At 40.7% G+C, this 22,830-nt stretch overlaps 2 protein-coding genes across 3 annotated transcripts; one reads left to right on the forward strand and one right to left on the reverse strand.

Annotated features, from left to right (window-relative positions):
- Nucleotides 1-8,823: 8,823 nt before the first annotated feature.
- On the reverse strand, nucleotides 8,824-17,260 carry rps19 (ribosomal protein S19). The gene is made up of 6 exons (XM_080897564.1): nucleotides 17,188-17,260; nucleotides 16,401-16,471; nucleotides 16,090-16,190; nucleotides 15,549-15,732; nucleotides 11,873-11,927; nucleotides 8,824-8,877 (listed from the first exon to the last, which is right to left on the reverse strand). The coding sequence occupies exons 1-6, from the start codon at nucleotides 17,251-17,253 to the stop codon at nucleotides 8,848-8,850; spliced, it is 507 nt and encodes a 168-aa protein (XP_080753690.1). The 5' UTR covers nucleotides 17,254-17,260; the 3' UTR covers nucleotides 8,824-8,847.
- A 739-nt stretch (nucleotides 17,261-17,999) lies between these two features.
- LOC308406155 (adenosine receptor A1) lies at nucleotides 18,000-21,839 on the forward strand. Of its 2 annotated transcripts, XM_080897021.1 has the most exons (4): nucleotides 18,712-18,937; nucleotides 19,336-19,403; nucleotides 19,563-19,932; nucleotides 20,660-21,839. In XM_080897021.1, exons 1-4 carry the CDS (start codon nucleotides 18,891-18,893, stop codon nucleotides 21,507-21,509), a joined length of 1,335 nt encoding a protein of 444 aa, XP_080753147.1. In that variant the 5' UTR covers nucleotides 18,712-18,890; the 3' UTR covers nucleotides 21,510-21,839. The 2 variants fall into 2 exon arrangements, with proteins under 2 accessions (XP_080753148.1, XP_080753147.1); XM_080897022.1 differs by lacking the exons at nucleotides 18,712-18,937; nucleotides 19,336-19,403 and adding an exon at nucleotides 18,000-18,268.
- Nucleotides 21,840-22,830: the final 991 nt, after the last annotated feature.

Raw genomic sequence — 22,830 nt, forward strand, 5'->3', positions numbered from 1 at the left:
GTAGCAAGGCTGTATATTACACTGCTGTGACAGAACAAGAGGAGGCAGAATGTATGTGTGTGTGTGTGTGTGTGTGTGTGTCAGGGTGTGGGGGTTACTTTCCATTCCATTAATTTCTATTTGAATGATGTGCACAGAGAAACAGCATGTCTTTTACATTTTTCTGAATTTAGGAAGTTTTTTTTTTTCAGAGATCTTGTAATTCAAGAATATTCAATATGACAATAAAGATTTAATAGCTATATTAAGTGGTCAGTATGTTTTGTCATACCTCATTGCCTTCTTATAACAAAATTACTTCTGCTGCTGAGGCTGCCTGTTCAAATCAATATTTGTTATTTTAATCAACTGACAGCAGATGGTTTTTTACCATAAGTGGGATTCAACTGACATCTGAGTGGCCCTCTGTGAAGCAATTGAGCAGAGTGCATTAGGGGCCCTGTTCCTCAACAATAAGATCTATGAGTGTTTATGTGTTTGTATCTGAGCCCTCTACAGTGGGTGATGATGGAAGATCATATGACAGCCAAAAAGTTCTCTGTGTGCAGTCAGCCAAAAACAATACTGCACATTCATCATTAATAACTTCACCAACATGACTCGTGTTGTTCTTCTGTTAATTAACCAAAGTCTGATGTCATGGACATGGTCCCGCTTGTTAAGACTCATTCTTAGCGGTGACCTAGTGGTCTTGTGTCATCATTGCCGGGATGTGAGGGATGGTGACACAGCACTCAACTATGCATAGAGATGAGCAAAATTCTCTGATCATGAGGTGTCATATGGTCATGAGGTGTCTATGGTCATAAGGCAGGGGGCATGAAAGTGTATCTTTGTGTTTGGTTTATTGAGTTTTGTGATGTAGTGTGTGAATCAGCTTTGTGTAAATTCTGTAAGAAATCGATTATTCAAAAGAAATCAGTTTGAAGGTTTCTATTCTTGCAGTCGTTCCAGTTACAAAGAACACAGGGAATAATTTAGATTTTCTAAGTCTTAGCTGAAGTAGCAGATCCATAATTAACACAAGGCCATATGGAAACTGTTTTGTTTTTTTTCCAATAAAACACAAGCCCAGAGACCAACATGTTATTCAAATTTCAAGGTGCACTTTTCTCTTACCTTAAAATATACACCTCTGAATGGTGAATCCTCATTGCTGTTCTCAAAGTAAAAAGACAATCACCTTTTTTTTTGTTTTTTTTTTTTGATGGGCTTCACTATTTTGCTTTTTACATTTGATTTTATTCTAACCTAGAGTTTGATGGATGGACTTGATTTTCCTGTCACTTTGTTGTGTTGTTCTTATTTGGAGATGCTGTGACCTGCAAAAACATGTCATCTTCCTCTGTGCATTTCTCTAAGGCTGAATGACAATGAGTTTGAATTGAACGATTTCCCCCCCATCAGTAACTGTTGCTTTTCTTTATGACTGAATCTTCTAACTTCAGTTGTCCCTCTCTCTCTCTTTATCCACCCCTCCTCCCCCTCATCTCCTGCCCATCTTGTGTCTGAATATACTTTCTGGAAAAAGTCAACTCTTACTCATCTGCATGCAGAGTGCCTTGGTTCCAGCTGTGAACGGAGGATTGAAATGGAAATGGGAATGAGAGAAAAAGCAGATTACGCTCCTCAAATGCATGCACAGCCTCCTGGCTGGCCCACCAGCTGAGTAGAGGGAGTGGGTGGGTGGATAATGGGGGTAAAGGAAACAGAGTTAAACAGCAACAAAGTGAAGGGTGAGGAAATGTCGGGAGAAAGGTGAAAGAGCAAATAAAGATGTTTTGGGGAAATGTAGAAAATTGAAATGGCAGACCTAAAATTGTGTAAAACTCAATCAAGACTATCTCAAAGACACCAAATGTTCCCACACAGACAGGAAAGTGCCCCCACACACAATCTCAAATAGGCGAGACAAGGTTCATGTGAATAAACTCAGACTGGCCTCAGAGATGACCAGACCTTGAACCTTAGAAGCTGATTTGAAAAATGCAGACAGAGGCAGAAAGGGATGATCAGCTGTGTGTGTGAATGCATGTAAAACGATACACTGTGTTGCAAAGAGAAAAGACGCACGTCTTTCTCTTCTGATAAATATGCAACAACCAGGTTTGTCTAAATGACACACAAAATAAAAAGATGATTTAACTTTCATTTCCCAGATTGGAAAAGGCCAAAAATAAAAGAGAAGCATTCATTGGCAGACACTTTAACTTGCAATCAAAATCTTGAAATGATCTTTAGTTTAACACACACTTTTTAAATGTCAGGGTGCCTGTCAGTTTGATACATTGCTATTCATGAGATTTCCATGTGCCCTGTGTTACAGGACCTTCAGCTGGAACAGTCAGATGGGGGAAAGGGAGAGCAGCAGAGACCAGGAGGGTGAGAAAAACTGCATAATGGAGAGTGAAAAAATATGAAATAATGAGAAGAGAAATTGAGACAGAGAGAAACCAGGAGAACAGTTTCTCTATCAGGGCCCAGAGAAGCGTGACCCTGCCTGCCCATTTTGGGCAGGCCCAGAGGCTAGTGCACGATGTTAACTGAATGTTCTAGCAAACGTCTGCCACAGCAGGACCCGGCTGTCAAATTAAATTCTCTCTCAGAAGATGGGTCCCCGTGGTGTGCCTGAATTTCCACGGAGGAAGAGTACTATTTCGATGATTGTTGTGAGTAGTCTAATGCAGCTTTTGGTATCCGCTTCTTTCTCACCCCGTAGTCATGAATCCAACGGGTCCCAAACGGCACCCAATCTCGTCTCACAAACTAGCAGCTGCAAAAGACCAGAGTCATTATGTGCTTTTGGAGAAGAATTCAATTTTGTGGAAATGTGCAGAAATATGCCCAATCTGCATCCGCAGCTAGTTTCAAAAGAGTAAATGAAGTGCAGAGCCGAGGAGTTTCTCAGGAACTGTTTTAAAGAATTAACGAGAGGGGCAGCTCGGTAGTTAATAAGATTTCTGCTAACACAATCGCATGTCTGTCTGTCAGTTTTTGCATGCACACATTTACGCAGGCAGTGTCCACAGATTTTCACTCACACGGGACCTGCCTAGCCTCTCTTTGACATGCACTTGCACGCGCACAAGAGTCGGCAACACAATCACAACACATATTTTACATATTTGTTTGTCTGGCCTGAGTTGCAAAAGCAGCCAGAATCAGGTAAGAAAAACCAACACAAAAAAATATGACTGCAAACTCTATATTAGGGCACAAGTGCTTGATGGAAAACAATAATATTCGCAGAAAACAGTTTGGAACAGATACAGGTATGAGGGGAAAAATGTGGGCATGTTGGGATTTGCACAAAGGGAGGCAGAGGACACTGAGACAAGGAGGTCACTGTGTGAAATAGACACACTGGGCATGCAGCAGTGTAACAAAAGTCTGAAACTACAGTTCTCTAACCTCTGCAACCCTCCCTGCACAATATATATTCTCCACTCACATGTGCCCACATAAAGCACACACACAGCACACTGTGTTGGGCGTTGTGAATACATCTGGCAAATGTGTCCATGGACAGTAAGTAAAGTCAGTCCTGGTTAAGGTATTGGAAAACTGGTAAAAATTTTAGAACTGTAGATCTACTTCCCTCACTAACATCACTGCATCATTATTTTCACATTTGAAAATAATGTAAAAGTAAAAGTGTTTCTTAAACAATAGTTTATAGATCTATATACTTGATAAACCACAAGTTTCATAGTAGGAAACACAGTTTTGATGTCCAATAATGTATGTTATTACCACATTTCATTGAACTTTAAACCATATAAAGTGATTTTTTAAAACATATATATAAATGAATATTATACAACTAAACAAGGCAGTGGTGGAGGAATTATTTAAAACTTAGCTCTAACTAAAAATACTCTGTTACAAGTCAAACTCTTACAGTATTATGAGAAAAAATGACTTGAAAATAGGAGAAGTAGAACCATGCAACTGGCACCACTAAAAATAAAAACAAAAAACATAGCAACAACATAAAACAATGAAAGTACATTTAACAGCTAAAGCAATTTCATTCGCCACTTTCATGAATTCCCTTCTGAGAAACTGCAATTCCGTTTCAAGTTATGTACTGAAAATTATTTTTCATGATTATTTATTCATTTCTTTTGAAGAGGTGAAGAGACTTTTAGCAAACCTTTTTTTTAAGAAGAGGTAAAGCACGGCACAATGTCAAATCATAAAGCTGGTGAGCTTTCAGTCCTGATAGGGAAGGGGGAACACCGGGGGAAGGGCTAATGGGGTGCTAATGGCACTGAGGGATAAAAGGGAGAAGAGGAAAGAGGATAGCAGAAGGGGAAAACAGCCAAACAATATAAAAAAAAAAGTGGAAGATCATTAGAGCAATGAAGAGGTAGCTGGAAGGATTTGTTAAGACTTTAGAGGGAGTAGGAGAAAGGGTGATGATTAAGAGAGAAAAAAGGAAGGAATGAAGGCGAGAAGCCAGAAATGGACTTTGATAAAGTCTCAACTCTTAAATTATTTTAAGAGCTGTGTTTACAACTGATAATTTTTATTTCTTTTATATAATTTGGATATTTAATACCCATTTATAATCTTTAACAGTTTGCCACAGCTGGGATGTTTCTCCCCATAATTTTCATTGGAAAACTCAGACTGTTTTTCAGTCTAGTGTTCATGTTCACAGTAAACCAGCATGAAGTAAGATGTGGCAAAAAAAAAAAAAAAAGTACAGTGGGAGCTCAGCCAATCAGGAGGATCTCAGATATCATCTTATGCATGTCAAAATTCTAATAAACATTTCCACACAGACATATTTTTCAAAAGATATTAATAAATATCTTACAGAGCTGTGTGTGAGAGAGCTGTGGAGTTTTAGATACTGGCCCTGAGAAGCTAGTGGAAGCCGCAGTGTTGGTTGGGTTCTTACATGGTTTGGTCACTTTTGACACCTCTGCTTGGCATTTCTTTGGAGATTTTTCCCTCCCTGCTACACTTAGAAAGATAGTGAGGGAGATAGAGGGATGATGAAGCACAGGACTCCAAACACACACACACACACTTCGTCCTATCTCAGTCTGTCACTGTGTCAACTATCTCCACAGCCGTTCAGTGTCACACTGGTGTCTAGCTGTCTCCCTCTGTCAGTCTTTTGTTCTGTGCTGAAGAAAGCGCAGGGCCGCAGCATCAAAGTATGAATGACTTGAAAGCTCTGATCTCAATGTGAGCACACACAAGCATGGGCACAGCTTAGAAAATAATATGGTCTGCATACACACATGTACAGAGAGCACACTGTGCAATTCAGTCGGTTCGGCTGGCTTTGTAGACAGCATCTGTTCTGCACCCCGTCATCTTCCCTTTGCACCCCACCCTCTGTGACAGGTGGAAGGGATTCAGACTCAAAAGCTGAGGAGACACACACTAAACTCCACTGACACATGGTTAGTGTTTCGCCTACACACACACACTCATATATACACACCTGCTGTGGTGCAGAGCTACAGTGCCCCATGGTGCCAGGCAGGCTGAGCAGTGCGTCGCGTGTTTATACCACCTGCTCTTAGGCCAAACAGAGGATGAGGGATTAGACCTGACAGCCCACAGAAGAACAGCAACATACAGTAGACAGATGTAGGTCTATATACCACCTTTAAACTACCCAGGAAGTCAACCAGGTCAAACTAATTCTTTCTTCCATACGCACACACAACAAAACAGCAGGGCCATCCATCAATCAGCCGCTCATGCCCACTGGGAGATAAGTTTGTAAACCAGTCTTCTTATAGCTCAGGAGTTTTCTTACTCACGGATTTGTAACACACAGGGCAGCAGCTCATCTCTTCACCAAAACAACACTGACCTTTTGGCCTCAGACTAATTTCTATAAACAAGCTCTTGCAGACGAGGCCTGACCCTCACCACAGCACATGAACACACTCTGCACCCAACCTGCTGTGCTTCTTTAACCAGTGGAATTTATAGTAAGATATAAATAAATCAATAACACAGCATTAAAACATCAAGATGTAAGCAACGAGAATGAAAGAATATCTCAGCTCCCAGAAAATAAATAAATGAAAGTGAAACAACCTCAAACACGCATATAAAGCCTGCATGACACTGTGAATTTTAACTCCATAACAACTAATAAATCTGTGTGGTTTATGAGATAAATGGAAAAAAGTTGTTATCTTAACCAATCCAGTAGCATCTGGGTCAACTTTCCCAAGAAAACTATTATGGAGGAGATAGGAATGCTGGGAAAAATTCAGAGGAATGTCTTGTCTTCTGGGGAAAACATGCCACAGGGCATAGAGCTGTGCACTGACAATGTGTGTGTACATGTGTATGTGCAGGAGCTCTCCTGATAGCTGTTCTATTTTGGAAAGACTTGTGCAGAGGATTCATTTCTTAGTTATCGGCTGTTTCCAACCCCGCAGAGGTGAGAGGCAGGTCTGCATCCATTCTCAGTGTGATCAAGCCGAGCTGCCAAAGAATTGGGAGCGCAAGTAGGTGCAGCCACCTCCACACAAACACACACACAAGGCTCAAAAATCCACTTGGTTGTGCATTTGTTAAAGTGGTAATTGTTCCACAGCAGTAATTGCCATAGTGAAGCCTGCTGATAATGACACTGCACACAATGAAAAATTGTTGCACAAACAAGTTGACTGACGGCAGCTGAAATTGTTTGGGGAGAGAGGCACACATCACCAAATGTGGTTGCAGGAACTACACATACACGAACAAGCACGCACACACAGGAACAGTAACAAGTGAACAAACATAAGATGTCCTCGGATAGATTCCATACATTTCTCTCTACCACTCAAGGACATGTTGAGCCTCTCCCATCTTCTAAATTGCAGGGTAGAACAAAAAGCAGGATCATGAAAAGGGGAGGAAGGGATGATGGGTTCAGGTGTTCAGGAACAGCTGGTCGTCAAATAAAAACAGGAAGGAGGGGGCGGACAGGGGACAGGGAGATGGAGGGGATGGCAGAGACAGTGGGATAGGTGTATGAAATGATTAATATTTCTCAAGAAAAGCACTGAGTAATTGATGGAGACTGCTTATTATGAATGGCATTATGAAAAGATGAGAAAAACACACAGTCAGTTGGATGGAGCGACACACAATGCTTTGTGTGTGCTGCACAGTGTGGACAGTACACACAGATACAGTGGATGATAGACTGGCAAACACAGCAGGCTTACTGTCCATGGATCAACAACATGCTATCTTTCAAACACAGGGCCATCTATAAGCTCACTCAAACACACACAGCAGGCTGTGTACATGAGCTCGGCTGTGCGAGCACACAAAGCCAGCAGTATTTTTTCCTCCTTTAAATACAGACATAATTGACATGAAATAAATCTATTCTCAAAAAGAGGACATAGATGTGTACTGCGCTGCACCGTGACTAACGACCCACGCACTCTTCATTTGGTTGTGCTTGTAATTTTTTGTTGCCCCAAGCCTTGTGGAGACATGAAATGAGATTAAAGCATGAAAATTAAAATGCAGATGCGATGATTTTCAGTTACTTGCCTGAATATTACATCCTGAAGCTGTTGTAATAAACATTTGAGAAGTTTTGTATAATGTTCTAGTTTAATTACTTTGGGGAAATTCGTGGCTGCAGAAAATAACGAACACTAAAAACTAATAAACCAATTTCACATTTAATAGGATACTGAAATGTAACTATATTACTGCACCTCTGGATGTGAATGAGGCTGTTTTTGTATTTATTTGAAAATAACTAATGCTTAACACTTAACACTTATAAAAATCACCTCATGGCCTATTAATTCAAACTATATGTATAGACAGATTCTATTGACTTTGGCACCCTCTGCAGGATTTTAGTGTCACTGACAAATTACACATGTGACCCAGGATGCTGCTGGTCTGCCTTCATTTTTATGCAACGGAACATTCAACTGCAGATGTATTTTGAATACCACATTTTTCATATATACACACACTTACATAACTGCTTTAGATGGGGATTGAGACAATATGCCTTTTAAAACATCAAGTTAAGCATACATGAATTTGTTTACTTAAAATACAGATCACGTATCCTTCATGGAAATACCTCATGGTTAGTTTTCCCAAGTTTTGCGTCTGGGGTGGAAGTCATATGAAAAACATGTCCGATATTTTCCCCATTCTGCTGAAATTGTCAAGCATTCCTATTAAATTTGGTTTTAATCTGTAGATGGCACTGTGGCCCTGAATGAGGCTGTTAAACCATGACATCATTCTTTACAACTGAAATGTTAACTAGGTTCCTTATGGAAATGTAATCATCTGCCTTTGTTAAGTGAACCATTTCCAGCGGTTGTCATGGTATCAGCGATCAATTTGTACAAAGCACATCTGATAGATGAACAAAGTGGCAAAAACAAAAGATTAATATGGATGGGAAAAGGGGCAATGTGACAGCAGTGTCTGGCCAGTGATGAGAAGCTGCATTGGCTTAGTGATGGATCAGCTCCCCGGAAGCCTTTTCAAACTGCCCGATGAAACAGTTCCCAGTCATCAAGCTTTTAGTAGCAAGAGGATATGAGGATGTGAACAGAGCCCACGACCAATGGTCATTCACTGCCCTTTAGACAAAATGACATTTAGACCAGAGTGCCAGACATCAGCTAGGGATGAATTACTACAAAGACTTCCCTTCTTTTAGAAAGCGTGGTTCATAATATTCAGGGAAACGGGCTTATCAGCAGTTCATCTATAAAACTCATTCCAGTTCATTAGCTTGAAGACACTGATTGAATGGGTTCAAACTAATTGTTCATGCAAGTCAAAAATCACAAGACACAATTTGACTTTTCCAAAAAAGATTTATTAAACAGATTTCTTGTTTGCAGCTGCAACCTGTGGAGAAAAGAGAGAGAAAACATTATGAGATATAGCCAGTGAGTGACATCCTGCATCAAATGAAAATCTCACACCTTTGAAAACATCCCTTCAATTCAGAATAAAATTACCAGCAGTGTTAGTGGGGGGGTATTTAATCAATTCATTAGGCTGCCATGGATGAAGAAGATGATCTCAACTATTTAAACTAATTTTATTCTAAAGCAATCAAATGAAAACACACATTTAATTCATTTATTTTTAAATGTCACTCCACTGCGTTAATAGTCAGTCCACAACTTGAGGGAGCAAGATGCTATCAAAAATGTAATTTCACAGGGACTTGAGAGCAAACACAGTCTGGAAGAGAAACTGTTACTGCTGCTGCCAAAACCCACCATGAATAGTCTGATAATACATGGCAGAAACCTCACTTGCCAGGGAAAAGCCTCTCACATAAAAAGTCATCAGAAAGTACAACACACACAAGAGATTCTAGAGGTGGTAAGGGAGCCACACCAACAAGCTTCCTGCCAGTTTTTGTGCAGCAGGCAGGGCCCAGCCCAGGTCTGCTCATCTGCATACTGCTCATTAGCATGGATAAACAAGGAGAAAACTGGTGCCATACGGCGGACTTGCCAAGCATGAAATTCCCTCCTCATGTTTACCCCTTTTACCCTTGGATTATCACAACATTGCTGACTCTCTCTTGATTTTTGACAAGGCCCAAGTGTGATTTGTTTTTTAGCGAAGGCTAACAAACAATTCCAGGAGTGTGCCACACAAGAAACATAACTCAACTGGCTGGCAGAGGGAAAAAATTTGCCCAAGGACAAGTGCTTTAAAAAAAAAAAAAAAAAAAACCTTGCATGCCAAAGTGATGTACTCCCACAACAGACAAGGTGTCGCATCAAAGCAGAGGATGATATTTCTGTGGTGATCACACAAGGCACCACCCTGAGTCTGTCAGAACGTCACATAAAATGACAGAGAGCATCATACAAAATCAGTCACAGGAAACAACCTTTGCCTGGCCAGCATGAGGTCGTATGACATTTAACAGCTGGGGAGCCTGATAGTGGTCCGCTTCTTTTCTACCAATTCCATCAGGCTGGAACTAGAGCTGGCTGACATATAGCGTAGCATGTTAGATTCCATGTGATTTTAAGCATAGGCTTAATATTGAAGCTTGGTACATAACACAGGTTACTATCAAAATGTGTTTTGTGACAAACATTTTACATCCGATTTCAGTACCTACAGATCACTTTCAGATTATACTTCAGTGGCTGCAGCTTTTTACATTTGCAGCTGAGACTCATTCCCTACAAGAGACACCAAAGTTGTCTCAAAGGGGTATGCTCACTAGGAACGCCATTTTCAGACTTGCACGCGGTTGACATCTTTCATTATAAAATACACGGTTAAGTGAAATTCTTCTCAACAGTGCAGAATCTTACTTCTATAAATAGCTGCACCTTTGTTTACAAGTGGTCACCCATAGGTACCTTTGCATAGTCGATTTGGATTTCCTTCCTGAATCAACTCCCAAAGGGATGCGTCTCCCCTCCTTGTCTCACACTGGGGATTCTTTTGCATGTTACACAAATGTCTCTACAAATAATCAAAACCTACCCATCTCAATTTAGATGGTTTTCTTTGGTTTACTATGTGTAAACATTCTCAACCATTAATGATACTTACTTTCATTGTGTTAAGCCTATTTTACAGTACTACATTTATGTCTATTTGCACAGGTATTTGAAAAATACCTGCCATACTGCTAAAGCCCAATAGCATGGGCCTCAAAATGGATAATCCTCTGAGTAAGGCAAGTGCTGACTGGTTGAGAGTTGGACCAGAAAACGGAAAAGCCATACCACAAATATATATATGTGAAAAATCAAAAAAGGAGGATAACAGCAGAAGGTGACTATGAAAGTGGACACTGGTTCTTGACTCAGTTTCATTTTAACTCTTTATACGTTACAACTGCCCTTCTCTACGGTTTGCTGCCGAACCAACAGCAGCACAAGAGAGTTGCCCAAAGACCCATGGGTTGTGACACTGCCCCCAGGTGACAGAAAACAGCTACAACAAAACAGCCTGCAAAGCTGTAGCTTCTGCACAAAAGTGTGGACATACAAAAAACAAAAAGCCATCAGGAGTTCAGCAGGATCTTCTTAAACTGAAAACATCAAGTCGAATACCTATAATAACTGCAGCATTTTAGCAATACTCTCACTAGCTGCTGCCACTTAATGTTGCAGAGCACCTGAATATATTTAGTAAATGATTTCATCCAGCTGGAAGATGACAATTTGATACACATTCAAGCCAAAAAACACTACATGTATCGTAAAAAAAAAAAATTAAATAAATAAAAAACAATTGAATGCCTGATACAACGCATACAACTGAGTTGAACAGTTTAACAAAACAGCAAAAAGGTAGCAGAGAAAGGGAGACATGGTCATGGTGTTTAACAGCAGACAGGTTGTCATGTTAAAACATCAAACACAATAATTGGTGTACTGACTAGTGACAGATACAGTGCAAATTATATCATCTGAGATCATTAAGGACCATTAGTCCATCTCCCAATCTATGTGTATGGTCTTAATTTATTGAGGGGAAATGCTGCACTGGACATTGTAACCAAGAGCATTAATATTACTTAACATTAGCAAATTAATTTGTCCATTTTAGATACTTAATTGTCCTCAGAATATTTAGCTACAACCCATTTATGCCCCTCTCTAGGTTTTGTGCAGACCTAATGATTTTCAGTTTGCATAGGTTTTAGACCCCTTGAATATGTCAAGCCTCCACTGTACCGTATAAGAAGGTAAAGACCACGACGCCATCTCTGAATAAAGTTTTATTAGGATCATTTAATCAGTTGAGTTATTGTTAAGTGTATGCAAACTTCTTAGCATTTAGACAGTTTGGTGTGTTTTTAAAAAATAAAATAAAATAAAATAAAAAAAAAATCACCAAATGAGTTTCTCACCTGGCCAGCAATTCTGTCCAGATCTCTGGTTCCCTGGGAAGTCAGTCTGCGACCACTGATTTTAAAAAAGCAAGAAAAAGCAGAAATTAGCTGATACAACAGAATACCATTCACCGCTAGAAAAATGCTTAACACTACAATAATGAGTTTATGCCACACTAACCACAGCATTACAGTGAAGAAGCCACTGAACAATTTTTCTCCACAGAACTTGATTTTCTTGCTCACTTCTATCCCAAGCCAATCAATTAGCCCTGTTGTTACAGAGTGATTAAATCTTTACTGCAGTCTCAAAAAAATGATTTCTACCTTATGCATTTACAGATTTCAGTTATCCACATCACATAAGCTGGCCCATTTCACATCAGCAAATGCAATAAACAGAAAGCTGAGACACTGTTACTAAGTTCTGCAAGAATGAGTAACAGCATGCGTAGAGGCATTGGCGTAGGTGTGTACCACTGTGCCCATGTTTCCCATAAAATAAAACAAGAAAAAAAATCAATTCAAAACAATATTGTGGCATTTTCTTGAGCTCACCAAGTATCAAAATATCAACTGTCAGTTAGCTGGCATCTCCATGTTTTATCAGCAATAGAAAGCTGTGCAAAAGTATGCTACTTGGGGGATTTAAGCTTCATACTCCAATGCTGCATCCAATTGCTTACTGTGTGTGCACTGAGGTTTTGTGTGGAGAGCCATGACTCATCTGGTAGCGTTGGTCATCTGACTCCTCTAGCCATGTGCCAAAGTATACTTAGGCAAACTACTGAGCCCCGAGTTATCCTCAAAGGCATCCATCGCAGTGTGCAAGTATCCACGATGGTTACAAAGCAAATAAATAAAAAGTCTGTATGATTGTGTGAATGAGTGCTACGAATAATCAATTAAAGGTGGAGTACAGCTTTGTAAGTCCATTTACCATGATGTCCACTAATATTGGTATGCAGAGTTACAAATTAATATCTTTTTAATATCCCCAACTAAAGACCAAGTTTTTAGTGGAAATACACATTATGAAACTGTACTGTGGAGTTCAAGTAATGTACTGTGACTAAAAACAAGAAACAATTGTAGAGAATTTAAAAATGTTTAATGACCAAATTAGCCGGAAAAGGGTGGAGTGCCCACTCCGGGTCGGGGATGAGTTCCTGCCCCAAGTGGAGGAGTTCAAGTATCTCGGGGTCTTGTTCGCGAGTGATGGGAGAAGGGAGCCGGAGATCGACAGACGGATTGGGGCTGCAGCTGCAGTAATGCGGACGCTGCACCGGTCCGTCGTGGTGAAGAGGGAGCTGAGTGTAAAAGCAAAGCTCTCAATTTACCGGTCGATCTACGTCCCTACCCTCACCTATGGCCACGAGCTGTGGGTAGTGACCGAAAGAACGAGATCGCGGATACAAGCGGCAGAAATGAGCTTCCTCCGAAGTAGAGCTGGGCGATATATCGAGTTTTTAAAACATATCGATATATTTTTATACGAGATATAAGATGTGACAATATCCTTTATATCGATATAGTCTATGTTACGTTATAATTATAGTTGTGGAGCCGCAAGTTTGCCTCTCTTTCGTCCACTTTTGTCTCTACGCAACGTTACTCCGCCTCGCCTTCACTGAAGACAACTCCCCTTCCTCCCCCATCGCTTCACGTGCAGGCAGCGACAAGACGGACACGGCAAATCTCCGTTAACGAGTTACTGCGCATCGCCCCATGCGTGGGGCTGGACGGCGTCAACGTGCTAACGAGCTAACCGCGCTAACGAACTAACAGCGCTAACCCTAAAATCCTTTCATTCTCTCAAAAGTTGATAGCGCGCCTTATGTATGAATTCTGGTTGTGCTTGATGGCCGCGAACCGATTTTATGTGGTACACAGCGCTCAGCAATCTGTCAAAAATGTTTGAGTACGACTTTGGTAAGCTACGGAGCTGCACCGCTTGATAGATTGTCGGCGCATTACGGCTACCGAGGAGCTTCGCGGAGTGATACGTACTGTGCATCAACGTAATATTACCGTACTGTGTGTGTATAAGGACCATAAATGGCACCTGTAAGAGACGTGGTTATGAAGCGGATTTCAAACTCCAGGCTATCAGTCACACAGTAAAACTTGGGAACAGAGCAGCTGTGAAATCTGTCTTTGTTATTACGCTCAGCGTCTTTTAGTTTACATTTTGACTGCACAATTGTGAGCTCTTTGTTTAGCACAAAAACAACCTTGTTTTCTTTTATTTATGGAGCATTATTATTTAATGAATGCTTATAATTTAATTTTGAGTAATTTTTCATGTACATCTGTGCTGTATGTTAATAAAAGTGCCTGTGTGACATCTGGGACACAGCTTTGACTAAGAACTCTCTTTTTGTTCTTACTTTATGGCTTAAAAAAAAAAATCGAGATATATATCTTATATCGCCATCCAGCTAAAAAATATCGAGATATGAATTTTGGGTCATATCGCCCAGCCCTACTCCGAAGGGTGGCTGGCCTCTCCCTTAGAGATAGGGTGAGAAGTTCGGCCATCCGGGAGGGGCTCAGAGTAGAGCAGCTGCTGCTCCACATCGAAAGGAGCCAGCTGAGGTGGTTCGGGCATCCGACAAGGATGCCTCCTGGGCGCCTCCTGGGTGAGGTGTTCCAGGCATGTCCCACCGGGAGGAGGCCCCGGGGCAGACCCAGGACACACTGGAGAGATTATATCTCTCGGCTGGCCTGGGAACGCCTTGGTGTTCCCCCGGATAAGCTGGAGGAGGAGGTGGCTGGGGAGAGGGAGGTCTGGGCCTCTTTGCTTAGGCTGCTGCCCCCGCGACGCGGTCTCGGATAAAGCGGATGAAGATGGATGGATGGATGGACCAAATTAAGTTAATACCGAGTCAACATTTTCAATATTTGAACAGATGTAGTGTAATACTGGATAATGGTGCTGGGGTGGGAGTTATCAACTAAAGCAGTTCACTCAAGGTTGGTCAGCATGCTCCATTCCAACCAAACCTTACTGCACAGCATTAAGGGGACACGCTTCATCAATAGCATTGCAGAACTTAACACTTAGGCTACCAAGCAACTCCAAGTAAACATACGTATAATGGACAACTAGAGACGCATGCATTTTAAAGCTTTGACAGTTCAAGCTACACTTACACTCACTCTAACTGAATGTGAGTGCTCTTGAAACCCCTTCTGGACACAACAGAAAAAAGATGACTGACACGGGCACTGTTAGCCTTACGACTCGATATCTATAGCTGATTACAATTTGCAAATAAAATCAGATGTATAAAATATAAAAACTATTCCTCAGTGAGTCAATTATTTCACCCATCTCTAAGCATCATGCACATGCCAACTTATACATGCAATCAGCTTTCTTGACTGGCTCTAAACGTTAGGTGATTTCCACACATGAAGGAAGAGATGCCCCATACCATGCTTTCTTGGTAGGGCAACCAGGAGGCAGGCCATATTATGGTGACTTGCTCACCAAAGGATTCCTTGTGTCACATATATTCAGACATCACACGTACGGGTAAGTCTATCAGACAGCGTTTTTGCATTCACAGCTTTCTGTGTCTAATATTTAAAAAGGTCTGGGGCTGAAGTGTATGAAGAAAAAAAAAAAAAAAAAAAAAAAAACACTTTTAAGTTCCAACCAATAAAAACAGTAAGAACCGGCACTTACCCATTGGGATCCTTCTCAATCATCTTGAGCAACTCAAGAGCCTGCAGCACCTTGCGAGCCACATTCTTTGATCCAACACTGTAGTGGGCAGGGCACACGCCGTTCCTCTTGCGACTGCCATAGATCTTGGTCATGGAGCCAACACCTGCACCACCACGGAGGTAAAGGTGGCGAACAGTGGATGCTGCGGAAGCATGAGAGATGACAGTGTTGTCATATAATATTTAGAACCTGAAACACTAAGCATTGTACAATGTGAATATTAAGTTTTTGATAAAGTGGGCTTACTGTGTCAATGGTTATAAATTTGGAAAGAATTTAAAATGATCAGTATGTGTAGTCTGTTGCATTCAAAAACCTTTTACTAATTAAAAGCACATTTGCATGTAAAATTGTCCCATCTCAAAGCACCATTTAAACATGTAAATGGAAATGTCTTGTGGTAATACAAGCCTGAAGCTGTAATAAGTCTCAGGAGAACTTCTGAAAACCTTAGTAATTAAAAACAAAAAAAAAAAAACAAAAAACTTGCAAGACTTACCAGCTCTGATGTAGAACCAGTTCTCATCACTGGGGGCCAGCTCCTTGTGCTTACCCAGCTTGACAAGGTCCACCCAGTCAGGCACCTTCAGTTTTCCTGACCTGGTAACAGAAAAGGTACATCAGTATGAAGTACATCAGAGGACTATATCAATAATTTATTCGAGTGGGCCATTAGCATCTGTTAAGTTAAACAGCGTCACAAAATTTGATTAAAAATATGTTCAATGAAAAGTAAAGCTGCTCAGTGGAGCATACTATATAAAATATATTAACAAGCTTTGAATATGTAGAGGAGAAAATAAAACTCACTTCTTCAGGAAGGCCGCCAGGGCACGGACAAACTCCTGCTGGTTAACGTCTTTCACTGTGACACCTGGCATCTGAATGCGATTAAAATATGAATAAATACACACAAACTAACGTTTATCTACCAAAAAAAAGCAACACACCAGACAAGCATCTCTCATAATTGCTCTAAGATTTCGTTGCTCACCGCCTCAAACCAGGAGCTCTTAAACATCAATCCCAATTAGCTTCAAAGAATACGGAGCTTAGGTTAATTATTAAAATGCATCAAGAAAACAAATACTAAATAATGCTATGCAGCAAGACAAATTGGACAGGATACATGTGTACGACTCTTGGCGAAATTGCACGTTTCACCCGGTGTTTTAGCTTCATGTGCGCTAACTGACCATACACCCAACCACACTTCGTTTTCAATTGTTATCCTTACGACCTAAAAATCGACAAATAAAGAAATATCTGCCCAACCGATACACGATATCACTTCTCGTAATATGAATATTCATATATTATAGCACAGAACACAAAATGAAATCAGTACAACTAGCCAGTTGAGCAGGCCTCAACGAGGTAGCATGGGGGCAGCCATTACTAGCAGATATGATATGAGCGCAACATTCAAACAAAATTCTCGCAAAAACTTATTAATACGTCAAAATACCTCGTGTAAAGCCTAACCACTGTAATTATCTGTACTTTATACTTTAACAGACCACGTTTGAAGAACAATTGTTTGAATTTTGAATACATTTATTGCTAAATAAGCGAGGAGTGAAAAATGCGGCGTTACCTTGCTTATGGACAGCCAAGGAAGAGGGTGGAACGGGGTTTCCAACCCATGATAGAACGGGCACATCTCGTTTTTTAACGCGAGACCAGCGCGTTGTTTTTTCCTCCGATGCCGCTCATCACAAGTGTCGACCGTCCCAATCTAATCTATCTATCCGTTTTCGACTCTCTTTTGTTCGTCATTTGGGCTATTTTATTATCATCTACATAAATAGATTAGGGTTAGGGAAATTGCATACTAGTGCTACAAGTTGTACTTTACATAGTATTTAATCGGTTTTTGGTCATTTATTTTCATCTGTTTCTATCAAAAAAAATCCGCTTGTTTTCATTCTTCTCTCATGGAGATCTCCACTTTCACATTTAACTATGGCTGCATTTAAAATGGCAGCAGCCAATAGTTAGTACGTTTACATCAGTTATTGATTTGTCAGTAACTGTGCTCTTCCCGTAATGCTTGGCCCTTTTGAGGCAGACAGTTGGAGGATAAGGACCTAAATGTCAATCTTACAGTTTGATTTCTTGTATTTTGCTTGTTTGTTTGTTTCTAATTATATATATATAGGGGCAAGAGAGACTTTCTTAAAGGTGTATATAGACATCAATACACTTCTGCCTGCATATTTGTTTTCGTGTCTATAGATAGTGTAAACTGCTACATCAGAACAGCAAGCTGTTAAGAATTGCATAGTGTTTTACTCTTTATTTTAAAAAAATCTAGAGAAAACTACATATATAACATAATAAATGTATATATGGGGGGGGGGGGGGGGGGGGGGTGTGTACCTTATTTACATAGTTCCCTGGCTGGAAGAGAATGTGTTGCCCTTTGCACAAATCAGATGGAAAGGGCAGCCATGCTCCAACATTGACACAATTGATATGTTTGCAGAGACAAGGGAGAGATAGAAGGCAGGTTGATAAGCAGAGGTTTATGAATCAGGTTTATGCTGTCAGTGGGGGCAGACAGTTAGACTGAGAGGTGAGAGGGAGAGATAGAGATCCTTGAGCGGAATAAAAAAGCAAGCCAAGTCATAACCAACGATAGGTTAGAGCTCATCATCGCAGGGGCTTCACAACAGGTAACTGTACCTTTTTAATCTAATTCACCTCTTTGGCACCCACTGATTTCTCAACTCTGTCAAATTGACTGTTGCCATGATGAAAAGTTTGGCCCTATGTACTTTCAAAGAGCTTAATTGATTAATTAAGGCAATTCATTACGCTGGGAGTGTCCAGCTACCAATTTGAATTGAAAACTCACACAAGGTGGATTTGAACTACATTAATTACTTCAGTAAATCAATTTTGCTGAGCCCCTTCAAGTAGTAAGACAGGAGACAACTGTGTAAAGTGATTATGAAGTGTTATAAAGAGGTTATTTTAGCCAGTCATGATTATTATGGAAGTGAGGACTAACACCAAATGTTTCAGAAAGGTCAAACTAATTACATGGAATGGACAGGTGGCACATTGAGGCAGCAAATCTGCTATTTCAATATTCATTTACTCTGCTTTCTGGGAGACTATTGTTTGAAAACACACTAAAATTAGCTGTCAATCATGTCTGAATACATTTGCTGAAAATTACTCATCAGGCACTGGCACTGCACACTTGTGTAACTGAGTGTTGCTGTCCATTTATTTACGCATAAATGTCTAGCACTGTTTGTGCTTCAAGAAGTATGTGTCTGTGAATGAAATATGGTGGGCCAGAGGGAGAAAAGAGGTGCATTAAACATTGGAACAAGGTATGAGAAAACATAGCGTGTAACTCTATGTTGCCACCCAGCTTGGTGCTTGTTGTCATGTGTTTGCATGGTGCTCACATCCTACATGGAGAAGTTCTGTCAAGTCTGGTCTGGTCTGACCTTTTCACTCTCCAGACACGTTTACAGCTCTCCAATACCTATCAAAATATCTACTCCCTTTCTGCCTGCTTCTCTGCCCCTAGCACAAATTTGCATCACATTCTAAATCCTTCTACAACTGTACTTTTCTCCCTCTGCTGAGTGTTTTTTGTATTCTGACCCACAATCCACTGCTTAACCTTACAATTTCCTCCATCCGTTGTCACTCCTTTCTCATTTATTTTCCCTCTATTCTTTGTCTTTCTCTGTGTGTTTGACCATCGCTTTTACAATTCAAGTCAAAGCGATGCTCCAGGAGCCGTCTTGGCTCCAATAACCACATGGGAACACAGGGCAGAGGTGACAGGTAGAGTAGGAGGTTTTATTTGCATAGAAAGCATCAATATGTATTTTCTTGAATTTATGTTTGCCCACATCATTATCATCAGTGTTTTGTTTTGTTTTGTTTTCAAAATTGTAAAAACATAAATTTTTGTCTCTTTGTCTTCTTAAAAATTGTCCTCAGACATGGAGTTCACGTGGCTGTATTCCCTATGCCAGTGCATGTTATCTTTATCTATAATTGTGGTGAGCGTGCGGCTTTGCATGGCAGTCACCAGCAAGGGCACGATGGCTGATGTCCAAGACGGATCCCAGATTGCCAGGCCCCAGCCTGGGAGTGTTTCATGCTGTCTTCGACTGTGTCTGGGTTGCGTCGGAGCCATAGGAGGTGCAGCAGGACTCCCTCTGAACGTGTTACTCAACCTGCGAAGCTCCCAGTGTTTGTACACCTGCATAACCCTTGTGTGTTGCCCTATGATGGTCAGGCAGTTTACAATGTTCCTGTTGGTACTGCTTACCCTGGACACCCACCTATACCATCGTTTGGCAGACAGGTGAGCGTAACAGTTTGATCAGTAGAGGAAAAAGGACACAAGTTTTCAATTTCAGTTTCAAAGTTTAAGCAGACACACACACACACACACACACACACACACACACACACACACACACGCACACACACACACAACAAAAAATACACAAAAGCAGACATTTCTTATATAAGACTCATTTTCAAAGTAAAATAAAACTTCAAAAATGAAAAGAGTGGTTTAATACATTTTTGTATATGTGTGGGAAAGGGTGAATATGTGGGTGGCAAGAGTCAACCAAGATTTGTAAGCATGCTTTTAGCAAAAATGAGAGAAAGAAATCAATATAAGTGCAAAAGGGGGAAAAAAAAAGTCAAGGCACACCTTTGTATGTAGTAAAACAACCTGTTTGTTCAGTGCTCATAAAGATGTTCTTATTGCGAACTGCTTGTGATGCGATGTGAGTGATGGTGAGTAAATATCAATTGGCTCCAAGGCTCTTAGATGTTTGATTGACAGTGACCCACAAATTCGGACTTGAATGGAAAATCAGAAATTCATTTTAGACTGAAAATACTTTCTTCAAAGATGTACGGCGTGCCATTTTGTATTTTTGGAGTTGGTGGTAGACAGGAGTCAGTTAGGAACAATCATCTTGGTGATGTCCTAATTTCTTATCAAGTACTATTGAGTCTCAGTATTAACTCCACGCTAATATGTTGTTGTTGTTTTTCATGTCTTTGGATGCCAGATACTCCACAGTGGTCACTCGTCAGCGAACTCTGGGTGTAGTTCTGTTGTGCTGGGTGGCCTCTGTTCTCTCCTCCTTTGCTCAGTTCATCGGCACAGATGTCCTCAACGCCAGCACGAGCAGTACGGACCCAGGCACAGTGGGTCTTGAGTTGGATGGTAACTGGACAACTTCTTCACCCCATCTTACCTCTTCCCCACCCCCTAAGTATGACGTCAAAGTCATTGGGAAGTACCTTCCATACGGAGGCTTCTTGTCAAAATTTTATGTGGAGGACATGAGCAACTTTACCTATGCTGAGATTCACAGCAGCCACTGGACACTCTGTGCTCCTGACACTATTCTCAGTCCCCAATTCTTGGTCTATGTTCACGGGATGACGGCATTTATCCTCCCCTTGCTTTGGCTCCTGGCCATTTACATTGACCTGCTATGCATGAAGCAGAGGAAGACTCCTTTTAGTCATGCAGATCCCCCAAAACATGACTCCTGCTTGGCCCGCTCCCTGGCCCTCTCCCTCTCCCTTTTAGTTCTGCTGTGCCTGCCACTCCACATTATCCACGCTCTCCTGCTTTTTACCCCGAGTACTTATGTTCCTCACTGGGTTCGTATATTTGCCTTGTTCCTCTTCCAACTCTACAGTCTTGTGCCCCAGATCCTTTTCACCCCTCCTAGGAAACACATGGGGGGAGAACAGGCATCATTCCCTCTAACTGTTACCAACCTTCCACCTGCAGTAGCCCAGTCCAGAGGAAAATCTGTACGTATAGCACTGTGTGAGGCGATGCAGGCAGCTCCATGGTCTTCAGCCAAACACTCCCTTAAAGCCAAAGTGTGCCCAGAGGTCTAAATTCTTGGAAGATCTGGGCTATTGTTCACAGCAGATAGAGCAACATTCCCTCCATGTTTCGTGTGCGTAAAAAATAGTTAGTATTGGAAACAAATGACCTGTGGACTGAAGAAATGTGGCATATTTCTGTTTGTTGCTGGCTTTTAAGCAATCTGCAACCTTGTATACACACATAATGCATAACTAGCAAATGATCAGGCCAGTTAATTATCAGGTCCCACACCAAATGTCAGTGAGAAAATTAAGTCTCTAGGTGATAACTACTATCCTGATCACAGATGTCTGTTTTCTTTGACTGCTCTTCCTATGGGTCTTATTCTAAGCCTGCTTTAAATCTCTACTAAGCCAACCACCAGTAATGTAGATATATGAGTGACAGCATTTAATTAAACCTTCAGTAGTGGTCTAGAGAGAAGGTGGGATTGTAAGGAAAACATAATTAACCTGGTTATGACACAATTTTCATGGCTGCTTTGATTAAACTTGTAAATACAATACGATTCTCTCTTGTAATAAAAAGGTCCTTATTCACACTAATTGGATTGTTCATCTTGAAGCATGTTAGTATTAAGAAATCAGTGATGGAGAAAACAGTAGCAATCCATCTCCCTCTGCATAGGACATATGTATGACAGTGAACATGCCATTTACATTAGGGTGACCAACTGTCCTCTTTTTTGCACTTGTTGACTTGTAAAAACCTATATGACATTTTTTTATTTCACCATTCATTATTGAAGTTCTTCTTGGCTGGGCCAAGTGTTCTCTTTTTTGGAAATCAAAATATGGTCACCCTAATTTACATTTCCCCCCTGTTTCTCATGATCATAGACCTGCTCTGTCTCTCCAGCTTTCTATAGATCTTGTGCCTATTTTTTATTCATTTTCTCACTTTTCAAATCCTTCAGCACTTTCAGTTTTATCTTAATGTATTCAGAAAATACACAGACTGGTATGCTTCATGTCATTGCAAAAAAAAAAAAAAAACCTTTCCCTGGAACACATTATTGACAAAGAAATGTAGTAATGTCTGGGGTAAAAAAATATCACTCAGTGAAGAATTAAATTTCTCCAGCTTCCCTGGCACAGGTGCATATTCAATTGTTTTGCCTGCTTGGAAGCTCCCTACTTCCTGATTATACGCAGCTTGGAAACTTCAGTAACCTGCGCTTCAAGCTACTCTGTCACCTCTTTGCCATGCTAGGGTCGCTGGTGAAACCAAAGAGAAAGGACTGATACAATCATGCATGTTGGCAGTAAAATAAAATTACTTTTTTTCCTTTTGAACTGAAGTCAAATATTAGCTGCAAATTGTAAAAAT

Source organism: Rhamphochromis sp. 'chilingali' (genome assembly GCF_963969265.1).
Source record: "Rhamphochromis sp. 'chilingali' genome assembly, chromosome: 11".
Taxonomy (NCBI): Eukaryota; Metazoa; Chordata; class Actinopteri; order Cichliformes; family Cichlidae; genus Rhamphochromis; species Rhamphochromis sp. 'chilingali'.